Source organism: Sceloporus undulatus, chromosome 6 (genome assembly GCF_019175285.1).
Source record: "Sceloporus undulatus isolate JIND9_A2432 ecotype Alabama chromosome 6, SceUnd_v1.1, whole genome shotgun sequence".
NCBI classification, from domain to species: Eukaryota; Metazoa; Chordata; class Lepidosauria; order Squamata; family Phrynosomatidae; genus Sceloporus; species Sceloporus undulatus.
The window spans coordinates 73,087,766-73,101,316 of record NC_056527.1 but is presented as its reverse complement, the minus strand read 5'-3'; the positions used below and the strand labels follow the sequence as shown (position 1 = coordinate 73,101,316).

Below are 13,551 nucleotides of genomic sequence, written 5' to 3'. Positions count from 1 at the left end.
AATAATTTAATCCAGTAATGGCGAACCTTTTCAGGTCCGCATGCCAGGGGCGGGGCTTCTGTCCCCCTGGACGGGGCTGCGTGCCAGAGGTAGGACTTCTGCCCTTTGGAGGCGGGATTTCTGGGGTAGGGCTTCTCCCTTTACCCACCTCCTGCTGTCTAGCCGGGGAAGGTTTGGGGGGGCAGTGGGCGCACTCCATTGTTCCTCCTCCTTCTGGCTTTCCCCCGCCCTCCAGCTACAGTGGTACCCCGGGTTACGAAATTAATTCGTTCCGCGGCGCCCTTCGTAACCCGGAATCTTTCGCAACCCGAAAAAGCCATAGGCGCTAGCGCTGGAAGCCGCGATTTCGTGCGAAAAAGCGCCGAAAAGCACCAAAAATTTTTTTCGTAAGCCGAAAAAAAAAAAAAAGTAAACCGGAACAGATTTTTCCTATGGAATTTTTTCGTATCCCGGAAATTTCGTAACGCGGTGCTTTCGTATCCCGGGGTACCACTGTATCTCTGAGAGGCAGCTGGGAGTCTTTAAGGAGCTGTGGGGGGGGGGGGGGCAGAGGAGCCAGAACGTGCATGGCGCTCCTTCTCCTGGACCTTTGCAGATCCTTAAGCTGCTCCTGCAGGGACAGCTGAGAGTCAGCAAAGGCCCATGGGGGGCAAAGGAACAGGCACGCACACAGTCATCTTCCCCATGGACCTTTCCTTGCCCCCAGATTTTTGATTTGCTAAAATTACATTTAGGCATAGTGTTAATTCTAGATTTCATACATTCAGGCAAATGGACTCCCTCTGCAATTGCCCATCCACAAACACACTTAGTTCTTTTGTTCTTGTTCCATATAATAAATTAAGCATGTTTCACACACATGTTTTAAAGATTTGTATAAAAATCTTGAAAAGGGATAGAGCTTGAGTCTCCCTTATCCATATATGTATAGTGGGCCCTTGTTATCCACTGGGGTTTGGTTCCAGGAACTAAGTCCCATTAAATACAATGGCGTCTCTTATATAAAATGGCAAAATTAAGGTTTGCTATTTAGAATTTATACTTTTTTTGAATATTTTCAAGCCATGGATGCTTGAATCCATGGATAAAAAAATCCATGGATAAGGAGGGCCAACTGTATATGCATGTGCCTCTGCTTGTGCGCATGTTTACAGGTATATACATATGATTCACTGAGCAAATAATGTGAGGCAAGCTGTTTCGTAGATAGGTTAGTGTCTCTACAGTGTTTATAGGCAGTCTGTATCATTTCAGTGTAGAATAAGGAACCAGAATTCAGAGTAAGGAACCAGAATGTTACCCTAATGGGTTTTCAAATGATTCAGATTGGTTGGTTCTGAAAGATGCGTAATCTTGCAGAACAGTAGAAAACAAAACAGCTATTTCCTGTACCTACAGATTATAGCAGTGGCAAAGGAAGGAAGAATTTTGAACACCACTGCTTGAGTTTTCCCAAGATATTACAGATGCCTTGAAGCAAATTACAGTAGACCCTGGTATCTGCTGAGGTTTGGTTCCAGGACCCCTCATGGACACCAAAATCTGTGGATGCTCAAGTCCCCTTAAATACAATAGGGGTAGTAAAATGGTGTCCCTTATATAAAATAGCAAAATCAATTTTTGGTTTTTTGGGAATTTATATATTTTTGAAATATTTTCAAGCTGCAGATGCTTGAATTCGTGGATAATAAATCCATTGGTATGGAGGACTTGTACACTTTAACCACATTATACTTAATTCAGGTCTTTTGGAAATATAGTATGCTATGATGTTATATGGTTCAGATATTTTTCTAATACCTGTGATAACTAGTTTTGTCTGCCGTGATAGTCTATATTTGAAACATTAACTTTAGCAGGTTTCAGATCCACTGTTAATCTAATTATATCAAACTCTAGACCTGATATGACTAGTGCTAGAAGAGAAACAGAATGCTGAGTCCTAAATATTCTCCCATAACCTCAGAATTCACTTTGATGAAAGAGAGCTAGAGAACCCTGGAAAGCTCTTTGACCTGGACGAGGCAAAGGAAGCTTGATTCTTAAAATAAGAGTAGTACTGATGTGATGTTAATACCATTTATATTTTGTTTTTTTCATAAAAATGTTTCTTTATTTTAAATTATGCATGTAGCTTTAAATCTTTCTTAGTGATATTGGATTATTCGGAGTTTAGTATGTAGTTTTTAATCTTATATTGCTTAATCTTGTTTTAAGGGGGGCACTATGTATATATGGATGTATTTTAACTTGTACGCCGCTTTGACTGCCTGGCAAAAAACGAGATAGAAATTTTATTTTTATTTTATTTTTTATTTATTAATATTATATCTGTGCAGATTTTCAAATTAAAGTAGTTAATATAGGTTCTTCCACAAATTTGAAAATGTTTGCAAGAATTAAGGTGCATGAGATGGATGAAAATAATTGTGAGAACAGGAAATGTGTTTGTAAAATTGCAGGAAGCAAATACATCAGCAGTATGAAAAGAAATAAAGGAAAATGACAGTGGCCTATTACAGACTGCCAAAATAAAGCTGCTTTGGGTCTCTTTGGAGGTATGCTGTTTAAATGATGCATGCATCCTAAGAATCCAGAAGCTGCACCAAAGCTGCACTCTAGTCCTTAGGACTGGAGCGTGGCTTTGGTGCGACCTTCGGACTCTTAGGACCCATGTATCATTTAAACAGCATAACTTCAAAGAGACCCGAAGCAGCTTTGTGTTGGCAGTCTGTAACAGGCCATAGGGAACCTTTTAAAGCGGAGACTTAATTGATTTATTTAGTGAGATGGGTAATGAGAATAAACCATTGGAAAGGTGTAATAAATCTGTATGTAGCAATTTTGTGCATGAGCTCAAAAGAACTTTTGATATCAAAAGAATCTTTAGTTTGTGCTTCTCTAACAGTGGATTACTAAAATCATATGTTGCAAACTGTTTCTGAGCTGGGAAGACTTTCAGGAAAAAATTAGGAGAAGGCATTTTGCAAAGGGGGTGGTTAAAGATGCAAAAGTCCACATGTCTATACCCTTTGGTTCCTGTCTATAATAATCTGTTGTATATTAAAAGACTACACTCTGGACTAATGAAGTCAGTGAGTTGTCATACTATTAAAAAGAATAATGCATTTTAAAAAACCCAAACATTTACTGAATAGCAAGCCTGAAACTGAATACCTTCTCTGACGCATATGAAGCTCCCATTGTTTTGTGATAGAATGGGGTGGGGTGGGTTTTTTAAAACATTTTTTAAAAAAAAGAATTGTATAGTACTCATTTTTGAAACAACAGTGATTACAATATTTGATTACTAGATGGCAAGTGGAATTTAATTGAACAGAAAGGAAAACCAGAAGCTATGTGGCTGAAGCCTTCCAATTTTCAGGGTATGAATAATTTCTCAAAGACTGACTCTAAAACCAACCAGATGTGAGACTGCTACCTTTGAATGGTAGACATAATTTGAAAATCCCAAAATATTACATCTCAGGTGGTGCCTATAACCATTCACCTATAATAAAGATGCACTTGTGTAGCCATTTTGTAACCACTTTTTTGAATACTTAAAATTATTCAGCAGCAACTAGGAAACAGTAAACCAGTAAGCTTCCTTTAGGCATAGTCCAGAGCATAAACATAGATATAAATGTTTCTGATACTGAATCAAAAAAATATAAAATATATGCAGAAAACAAATGGGAAGTCAACATAAATATTCAGAAGTGCTTATTTTACATGTAGTTTCTCCAATTTTGTCTTTGGGTTTCAGCAATAAAATCATATTGATAGAGGTGTTTTTTACTTTTTCATGGCAAATTGTATGCCCTTTTTCACTAATGCGTTTCTCCATTATAACTGTCTTTTCTCTTTCTAAACCTTAATGGTATTTCATAAAAGCTTTAAATATAGCCCTCTGATATACTTACTAATATATTATATTAAATAGAAGTATAATATATTAATTGTGAAATACTTTACACATGTCCATGTGTGTCTTTCTGTTTGGGTGTGGGTGTGTGTAGATACTATATATTTAGATACAATTGCATATTTTTAAAAAGGTTTGGGCATACTTGCCATTCTTTAACCTTTTCATTAGTAGCTGGTTGATATGTTGTTTTCCTTTGTGTTTCCTCCCCTAGAATGCTCTTTTTAATTGCATTAACAGAAATGAAAGTAAGTATACTTTTGGGGAAAAAATCTGCATCTCCTTTCCTTTCCTTTTACTGTATTTGGTTTTCAGAAAAAATTACTTCTTTTTTCATTTTTTTAAAAAAAAAGAATAATAATAATAATATGTTTTATTTATATACCGCTATTCCAAAGATCATAGCGGTGAACAGCAAGTAAGCTAATTAGCAAGTAAGCTAATTTGCCCCCAACAGTCTGGGTACTCATTTTAGCGACCTCCTCGGAAGGATGCAAGCCTGAGTTGAGCTTGGGCCCTTTTGCTGGTCTTGAACTCGCAACCTTCTGGTTTCGAGTGAATGGCTGCAGTACAGGCATCTAACCACTGTGCCACCAGGGCTCCAGTAGAATAGTGTATGGCCCCTTACAGACAGGCCAAAATAAAGCTGCTTTGGGTCACTTTGGAAGTATGCCATATGTTCTGCTTCAGGTCACTTTGGAGGGCCCTATATGTTTCATAGTTCTTTGAAGTGGCTGATATGGTAGTATACACCTCAGACATCTTAGCATAGAGATTTAGAATAGTTTAGTCAAATATGCAAGTTTGCCATCAGTTGTATTTACAAAAGTGCTGCAAGAAAAGTTCTACAAAGTATTATTTGTAATTACTCTGCTCTTTCCATTTTTTACCCTAGTGGGATCAGTTTGTTGCAGTTATGCTGGTCATCACACCAACTGTCGGGAATACTGCCAAGCAATCTTCCGAACAGATTCTTCTCCAGGCCCTTCTCAAATAAAAGCTGTTGAAAGTTACTGTGCCTCTGTTAGCCCACAGTTAATTCATTGTGTGAATAACTACACACAATCCTATCCAATGCGAAACTCCACAGATAGTAAGTATTGGGGGGGGGGGGAAGCAGGGTTTACATAATTTGAACACCTCTGTAATATAATAATTATTTTTTATTATTTTATGTATTGCATTTATAAAATTGTATGGATTTGTAAAAAAAAAGCCATGTCATTCTTTATATAAACTTTTAAAATCAGGGCAATATAGAACTAGATTCTTGCGAGGGGAAAGGGTATAACTAAGTGGTACAGCACATGTTTTACAAGCAAAACTGTCAGGTATCTGCTATAATACCTAGTATCTGATATAATCCCTAGTATCTCTCAATAGGGCTGGGAAAGAGTTCCAACTGAAACCCTGTAAAATTATTTTTAGTAAATGTGAACTACTGTATACGACCAGTGGCCTGACTTAGTGTGAGACAATCTCCTATTTTCTTTTCTATTGCTTTTATTTAATTGCACTACACTTACATTTTTGTAAAAGGTGGAATCAGATATAAATTTATAACTGTAGTATCATATTCTTCTTCCTTAACAAACTATGTAAAATTTATGGCATCTAATGAAGTAGGCACAAATCTACGAAAGCTCATGCTACCAGCTGCTTTCTTTCAGTTAGTCCCTTTGCATACTATTATTCAGGTAAGCATTCTAGTTATTCCAGAACAGACCACTTATTAGTGTCAGAAAATATTATGCCTAATTTTTTTTAAAAAGCTCACGTATTATGTTCTGACCAATTACAGTACTGTAGAATGAACAATTAAAAAATTAGGAACATAACCTGGAGGACAAATAAACCTTTGTTGCTAAATGAGCAAATAATTGGGAAAATGAAAGACAATATTTTAAAATTTTATGAATTGCACTCTGGACCAGAATGTAGTTCTGTTCTCCTTTGGGACACTTTGAAAGCAGTCCTGAGGGGGGAATTTCATTATGGAAACTTCAAGAGTAAAATAAATAAACAGCACTTGAGTACAGAGTTAATTTTTTAAAATGAACTATTAATTAAGCTTTAAAAAAATACAGGTAGTAAAAGAGTTTGGGCAGAATTGATAAGAGAAAAATAGAATTAGATTCACTTGAGACAGATAAAGTAGATTCTTATTTGGGACATCTAAAAAAACCTTATGGGTTCAGTCCAGTGTACCCTTGTTATTCACTGGGGTTGGTTTCAGGACCACCCATGGATGCCAAAATCTATGGCTGCTCAAGTCCCATTACTACAGTTGGGTAGTAAAATGGTTTCCCTTGTATAAATGGCAAAATCAAGGTTTCCTTTTTGAATTAAAAAAAAAATTCAAGCCATGGATGGTTGAATCTGTGGATGTAGAATCATGAATATGGAGGATGAATGTAGTAAAAAAGACAAAATTGTATCTATTGCTCAGAAACCCCCCAATATATTTATAAGTACTGTGAAGTACAGGAATAATAAATTAGTTAAAAACCTAAATGAAATTAGCAATTTATATAAAAAGTATTATTTGGATTTATACTAAGACTGGTTTCATGTCAGGTAGAACTTTATAAGATGCAATAAAAAGAGTAAATACAAAAATAAATATAATACATCTCAGGAAAATCACATAAAAATCAAGCTACAATAATATCATTTGCATATTAAGGCATCTAACTATCTAGAGCCCAGTTATGTGATTGCTTTTCTAAAAAAAGGAATAAGGGAGAAAATTTGTTTCAAGTATAAATAGCTATACAAAAAGTTAAAAGCTGTAATCAGTGTAAATGGAATAGACTCCCAAACTTTTCCATTGCCTAGAGGAATATGGCAAGGTTGCCCACTCACCCATAACCTTTCCATTAGCAATAGATCTATTAGCAGCAATAATAAGAGAGAATTCAAAGATAAAAAGTATACAAACAATACAAAGAACACAACACCATTTTTTTTGCAAATGAAATTTTATTTATTTTGGACCCAATTAAGAGTGTTGGCCAGTGGTGTCATCTCTGGCACACAGAGCTCTGCTGGCATGCACTCTGGCTTTTCTCCTTCCCCTGCCCTCCTGTGCCTTTAACTGCTTCCTGACAATTATTGATACTATAAAGATGTGTTACATGTACAGTGATCAACTGTGATATGTATTTGACATATTAACTAAGGCTGTGAATGGGAGGAAAGGGAAGAGGGAACTGGATATTATAATATTTGTAGAAGTTTCATACAAATAAAAAATTGAATTGCTCTATAATATTTTTGTAATGATTTGACATTGTTATATGAATGCAGCTACTTGATATATTACAGTATTTTTATCTTTCCTTTGCTATTAGGTTTATACTGCTGTGATAGAGCAGAAGATTATGCCTGCCAAACAGCTTGTAAAAGGATTCTGATGTCAATGAAAACAGAACTTGAAATTGTAGATGCACTTATTGACAGCTGTAAAACAATGCCTCTACCACAGGATCCTCTCTGGCAGTGTTTCCTGGAGAGCTCAAGATCTGTTCACCCTGGAGTCACATTGCATCCTCCACCTTCAACAGGCCTAGATGGTGCTAAGTTGCACTGCTGTTCCAAAGCAAATACTTCCATGTGCAGGTTAGTATATTTCTCTCTCTTTCAAACTCCTGCAGTTTCATGCTAAGAATTTTCAACTTTTCATGTTTAATGTTTCAATGAATTGTTATTGATTTGCATATTGACTCGGTTGGGTAGCTCATACTATTGGAGACCAAGGCCTAGATGTTGTTGTGGCATGTTCATCATGCAAACCCTGGTTGTGTGAGCAGTTGTATGTTCTCCTCTCAGACACAAGGAGGCTCCTTGTTTTGAGCAATTTCTGACTCTTGTGAAGATTTTTGGATGTACAATGGGCCCATTAGCATTGAATAGGCTCATGTTCTAAGATCCAGCAGTATACTTCAGTATCCAGTGTTAGCATATTTGAGAGTTTTTCCCCTTGCCCCACTCCAGCCTCAGCTCTCCGTGGCACTAAAATTCTGCTTCAGAGAGTTTCTCAACCCTTTGGGCAGGATGCATGGTGGCTGTAGGATGTATATGTATGTGTGTGTGGCAGGGTGGTGGAGGAAATGAATAGTTCTGGCAGTAGTAGTGTGATCAAGTAAAAAAATTGGACCCTGTTAGGAAAGTCTGGTTTTTGGCCTGTGCTGGGAAAATCTATCAATATTTCTACGAAGATGAAGTTGAAGCTGTAGGTAATCATTAAAAAATATCCTTAGACTGCCTTTCCAAGGTCAGTCATATAATAAATTTTTAAACAATAAAGATTTAATTAAATTTAATTAAAATAGCTTACTAGCTGGGAGATTCTGGGAGCAGTAATCCAAGAGATTATGCTTTCCAGTTTATAAAACAGTATCAGCAATTATTAACACTGCACTAATGTTGGGATGACACACTGGCTGTTTCCCTAGCTGTATAGTCTTGATTCAAGTATACATATCTCAACTACAAAAATTTCAAGGAATTATTGCATGTCATCTCCCCACTTTATTGTCTTAAAAAATAGCATCATTATATGTTAGAGAACCTAGATTGTAATTCCTAACATTATCTGCATAATAAAGAACTAGTAAAACAGTCCAGTCCAAGTATTTTGTATCTTGTGTATAAAAGATGTGATAGAATCATAGGGCCATAGTATATTTGACAATGTTGATGATAATTGTTCCAAATGCTAATGTTTGTATCCAAGCTGCCATTTAAATTGCCAACAATTCAGAGTGCCATCTGTTTATCATCAGACAGAGTTTAATGTCTTCATCTCCACAACTTTGCACAACTTTTTCTGATTTAGTGCTCTACTAAGCTTCATTTTCTAGTGAACCAACAAGAACAGTTGGTGCAGCAAAACCAGTTAAAGCATTATTAATTGCTTAACTAAATAATTACATTCAATAACCTATGTAGATTGTAATTGGATCTTTCATCTAACAAAATTGAAGTTAGTAGTATGATGTCCAGTATGTCTATTTGTAAGTAAGGAGTTTAGTGTTTACCGGGACTTGAATACATAAAAAGGTTGCCAATGTCTGGATAAGCATGTATCCAAATCTCTCCACCTTTGAATATCATCAGATGTATTATGTGTTTAGGACCTTTCTGGCCAAGTAATAAAGATAATTGGCTCAGTTTACTTGTGGAGTAAGAGACACACATCAACAATAGACTTGGAAGGCCCACAATCAAATTAGTCATGCTGGCCAAATGGCTGTAATAAAGTTATTATTATTATAAATTAGTCGTTAATTGGTTGTTAATTTCACCTTTCTGAGAGGAATCAAGAGGCCAAAACCCCACAGATGAGACGGGTCCATTACTGTATAAACAAGTTGGAGCAGGTTTAGAGAAGGGCAACCAGGATGATAAGAGCTATGGACAAAAAGCATATGAGGAAAGGTCGTGGAAGTTGGACCTATTGAGTGATGACATAGTTGCCCTGTTTAAATATTTCAAGAGCTTTCACAGAGCCTGCCCCAGAGGGTAGGACCAGTTCTAATTGTTTTAAGTTAGAAGAGAGTAGATTTCAGTTGAACATTAAAAGGAATTTCTTGATGCTAGGAGCCATTTTCCTAGATAAGCGGTGGGCATCTTGGCTTTTTTAGAAATAATCTGGGCAGCTCTGGGCTCGGAATGGTCTAGCTGGAAATCCTGCATTGAGCCTGGTGTTGGACCCAGTGGCCGATGGTGTCCCTTCCAACTATGATTCTATGGCCCAGAACAGACGGGCCTTTGAGGCGCCCTCGTCACATGCGCCCACATGCCCGGCAGCCCTTTCACGTGATGAGGGCACCACAGCTGCAGCGCACCTGCCAGACATGGCGTGTGACAGTTACGTCACAGCTGTGCATCTTCCAAACGGGACTGCACAGCTGAAAAAAGGAGCCAGTTTTTTTGGACTCCTTTTTTCCTGCGCAGCAGCACCGCACAATTTGTATGCTGTGGCGCTCCTGCGCAGGAAAGAGAGGTGCCAAGGAGGCGCCTCTTTTTGGCGGTACGTATCCTGCCTATATTTTGCGTTTCAAGTGCTGAGGATGCCCTGTTTTGTTTCATGGTCAATTGAAGCAGACTATTCTCATGATTTGTAAAGTCGAAGGCTTTCATGGCCAGCATCCATAGTTTTTGTGAATTTTTCGGGCTACATGGCCATGTTCCAGAAAAGTTTCTTCCTAACGTTTCGCCAGCATCTGTGGCTGGAATCTTCAGAAAATGTTTGCCTGGAAAGGACTTGGATATATATAATGTGTGACCTGGAAGGCAGGAGTGAATTTGCATGTATATTGTTTTTGTTGCTAATGGCAGGCCTCAGGGTGGAGGGTCTGCAAAAGAGGATTAGTGTCTGCTTGATAGTGCTCATTGTCTGCTGGGAGATTTCTCATTTGCATTTGTTGAGTCTTTGTCTTGCTATCTTTCAGGACTGGTAGCCAAACCTTGTTTACTTTAAGGGTTTCCTCTTTTCTGTTGAAATTGTCCAGGTGTTTGTGGATTTCAATGGCTTCCCTGTGCATCCTGACATGGTAGTGGTTGGCATGGTCCAGAACTTCAGTGTTTTCAAACAGTATTTTATGCCCAGGATGGTTTGTGGCATGTTCTGCTACTGCTGATTTTTCTGGCTGACCCAGTCTGCAGTGTCTCTTGTGTTCCTTGATTGTTGTTTGCACACTGCGTTTGGTGGTCCCTATGTAGACTTGTCCGCAGTTGCATGGTATGTGGTAAACTCCTGTGGCTGTGAGAGGGTCTCTGGTCCTTGGCTGAGTGCAGCATTTGCTGGATTTTCTTCGTCGGTTTGTAAACCATTTGAAGGTTGTGCTTCCTCACCACTTTGCCTATTCTGTCTGTGACTCCTTTGATGGATGGTAAAAAATACCTTCCCTTTGGGTGTCTGCTTGTCTTCACTTCTCTGGGTTTTCCTGGGCCTGGCAGCCCTTCTGATGTCATTATTCTGAAGATGCTAGCCATAGATGCTGGCGAAACATCAGGAAGAAACTTTTCTGGAACATGGCCACGTAGCCCGAAAAACCCACAAAAAACTATTCTCATGATTGTTTGTGTGTAAACCTCTAAAAGGAATCATCTAGATGAGATATAACATCTCACCCGTTAGTGTCAGTGGCTCAGGTTTCTTTTTGGTAGCAGTGATGGAATCAGCAGATCAGGTCAAGGATTTTTTCCCATTACTTTTTGAGGCTGTGCCTTTCTCAGTCTGTGAGATATTGGTGGGGACAGTGATGGCAATGAGAGTCCAAAATTTATTTTCTTCTTCCATGGTCATTAGATGTAGAAAACATTCAAATAAAGGTCAGTTTGATAGAGGAGGAATCAAGAGGCCGAAGGATAGTAGCAGTGAATTCAGCATAATGTTTTCACCTCTTTGAGCCTTAAAAAGCCATGGGTGTGTTAATATCACATAGTCCTTCAATTAGTGTGCTTATGGTCTATATGCATCATGGACATACTTGAGGCAGTAAATGTTATCATTTATCTCCTATTATTACACAAATAATAGAAAAAAATCATCATAATTTTGTCCCATGTGTTTCATTTCTTCTTCAGAGATTTATGCACCAAACTTTATAGCAGCAGCTGGGGCAATACACAGACATGGCAAGAATTTGATCGCTTTTGTGAGTATAATCCAGTCGAAGTTTCTATGTTGACCTGTTTAGCAGATGTACGGGAACCTTGTCAGCTGGGCTGTAGAAATCTCACCTACTGCACTAATTTTAATAACAGGTAGGAAAGGTACACTATTTTTTCCCTAGTAAAATATATTGTCTTTGAATAATTTCCTAGTAAATATATTGTCTTTGAGCAGATGATTTGCGTGCTGAGACCCTGGGTAATTTAAAAGTTATTTTCTTTCATTTGAACATGGGTACATTAAAAGGGAGTAACACCTAATGCCTTGTGCATTCAGTGTATTCCTTGTGACTGAGATTTCCATATGTGTCAGAATCTCATGGAAGTTGAGACTAGTGGTTAATACCTCTTCTGTGTCATGCATTCAGATTACAAAATTGTGATTTTAGATTATTTCTTTCTTTTAGATTTTACATTCATGTTTTAAAATGCAAATGAAAACATGATCAGATCAGTGGTACATGCACTGCTAATCTCTCGTTTAGATTTCTGTAATGCGCTCCACATAGGGCTAGGCTACCTTTGTACCAAGTTCGAAAGCTTCAGTTAGTCCAAAATGTAGCAGCCAGATTGGTCAACGGAACATCTAGATCAGACCATATAACACCAGTTGTAAAATCTCTATATTGGCTGCCAATTAGCTTCCGGGCGCAATACAAAGTTATTACCTTTAAAGCCCTATATGGCTTGGGCCCAAGCTACTTGAGGGAACGCCTCTCCCTACATAATCCGCCCCGCACTCTCAGAACATCTGGGAAGAATCTATTAGACTATTCAAAGGTCAGGTTAACAACAACTTCCCACAGAGCGTATACAGCCATATCCCCCAAGTTATGGAACAACTTGCTAGAAGAGATCTGTCTTATCACCACCTTAGATGCTTTCAGGAATGCACTTAAGATGAATCTCTTCCGGCGAGCTTACCCACCTGATCTCTTATAAGGAACTTAAGGGAAAAATCCCACTTCTGATTGCATTTGTGCATTTTAAATGATGTTTTTATTATCTTGAATTGAGTTTTTAGGTGCTTTGCTGTTTTACTGTGTGTAAATTGGATGTTATTGTTGTTTTGTGGCTATTTTACGGTTGTAATCCCGCCTCGATCCATCAGGAGAGGTGGAAAAATACAAATAAAATTTATTATTATTATTATTATTATTATTATTATTAGGGGTGGGGAACATGTAGTCCATGTGATGTTGTTGGATTACTTCTCCCGTTATTCTTCATTATTGGCTATAATGGCCAAGACTGGTGGGAGATGCAGTTGAATGACAACTGGAGGACCACAGGTTTCCTATTCATGACTTAGGTGAATGAATTCCTCTCTGGTCTTGTGTTTCTGTGGTGTACATTCCAATGGTTTGTAATGGCTGTCTTTTTAAAAAAATAATACTAATTGTGTGGTGAATTACCATTACATCTACAGATTGCTCCTCTGCTGAGTCTAGACATTTCATTAGCCATTCCCTTACTGTTGGGGGTTGTGGATTTTTCTAAATACTTAACAACATTTTTGTTGAAATTCGATATGTTTATGATTCAAATTTCATTATACTTTGCATGTCTTTTTCCAGGCAATTAATCCAAATTTAATGGCTTCTGTTAAATTATTTCATGTGATTCCTTATACAGTATATTTATTATTTTACCAAACAGTGAAAAATTACCTGAAATCCCATCCCATATGAAGTATTAGTTACTTAACACTTCAAGCATTTTATGCCTATCTGAGTATGCATATTTAACTACACAGTCATCCAGAAATATCAGAACAATATTTTATATTGGCTTCTGGTATGCATAAATTTAATAAATTTCCTTCACCAGCTGCTGTATCATATTCTGTTTCATTTCTGGTATAACAATTCCATTTGTAGTGTGCACTCCATGTCTGCCTTGTGGCAAGCTACTCTTAAAAATAGTTTTCGACCAGTGGG

General features: G+C 37.7%; 1 protein-coding gene across 2 annotated transcripts in view; it reads left to right on the top strand.

Annotated features, from left to right (window-relative positions):
- The window catches only part of RECK (reversion inducing cysteine rich protein with kazal motifs), a 65,671-nt gene that overhangs the window by 23,578 nt on the left and 28,542 nt on the right, over positions 1-13,551 (top strand). For both annotated transcript variants that reach the window (XM_042474552.1, XM_042474551.1), the window contains 4 exons: positions 4,143-4,176; positions 4,824-5,021; positions 7,282-7,549; positions 11,525-11,704. In XM_042474552.1, coding sequence (XP_042330486.1) covers positions 4,143-4,176; positions 4,824-5,021; positions 7,282-7,549; positions 11,525-11,704 — 680 coding nt within the window. The remainder of the gene's footprint in view (positions 1-4,142; positions 4,177-4,823; positions 5,022-7,281; positions 7,550-11,524; positions 11,705-13,551) is intronic.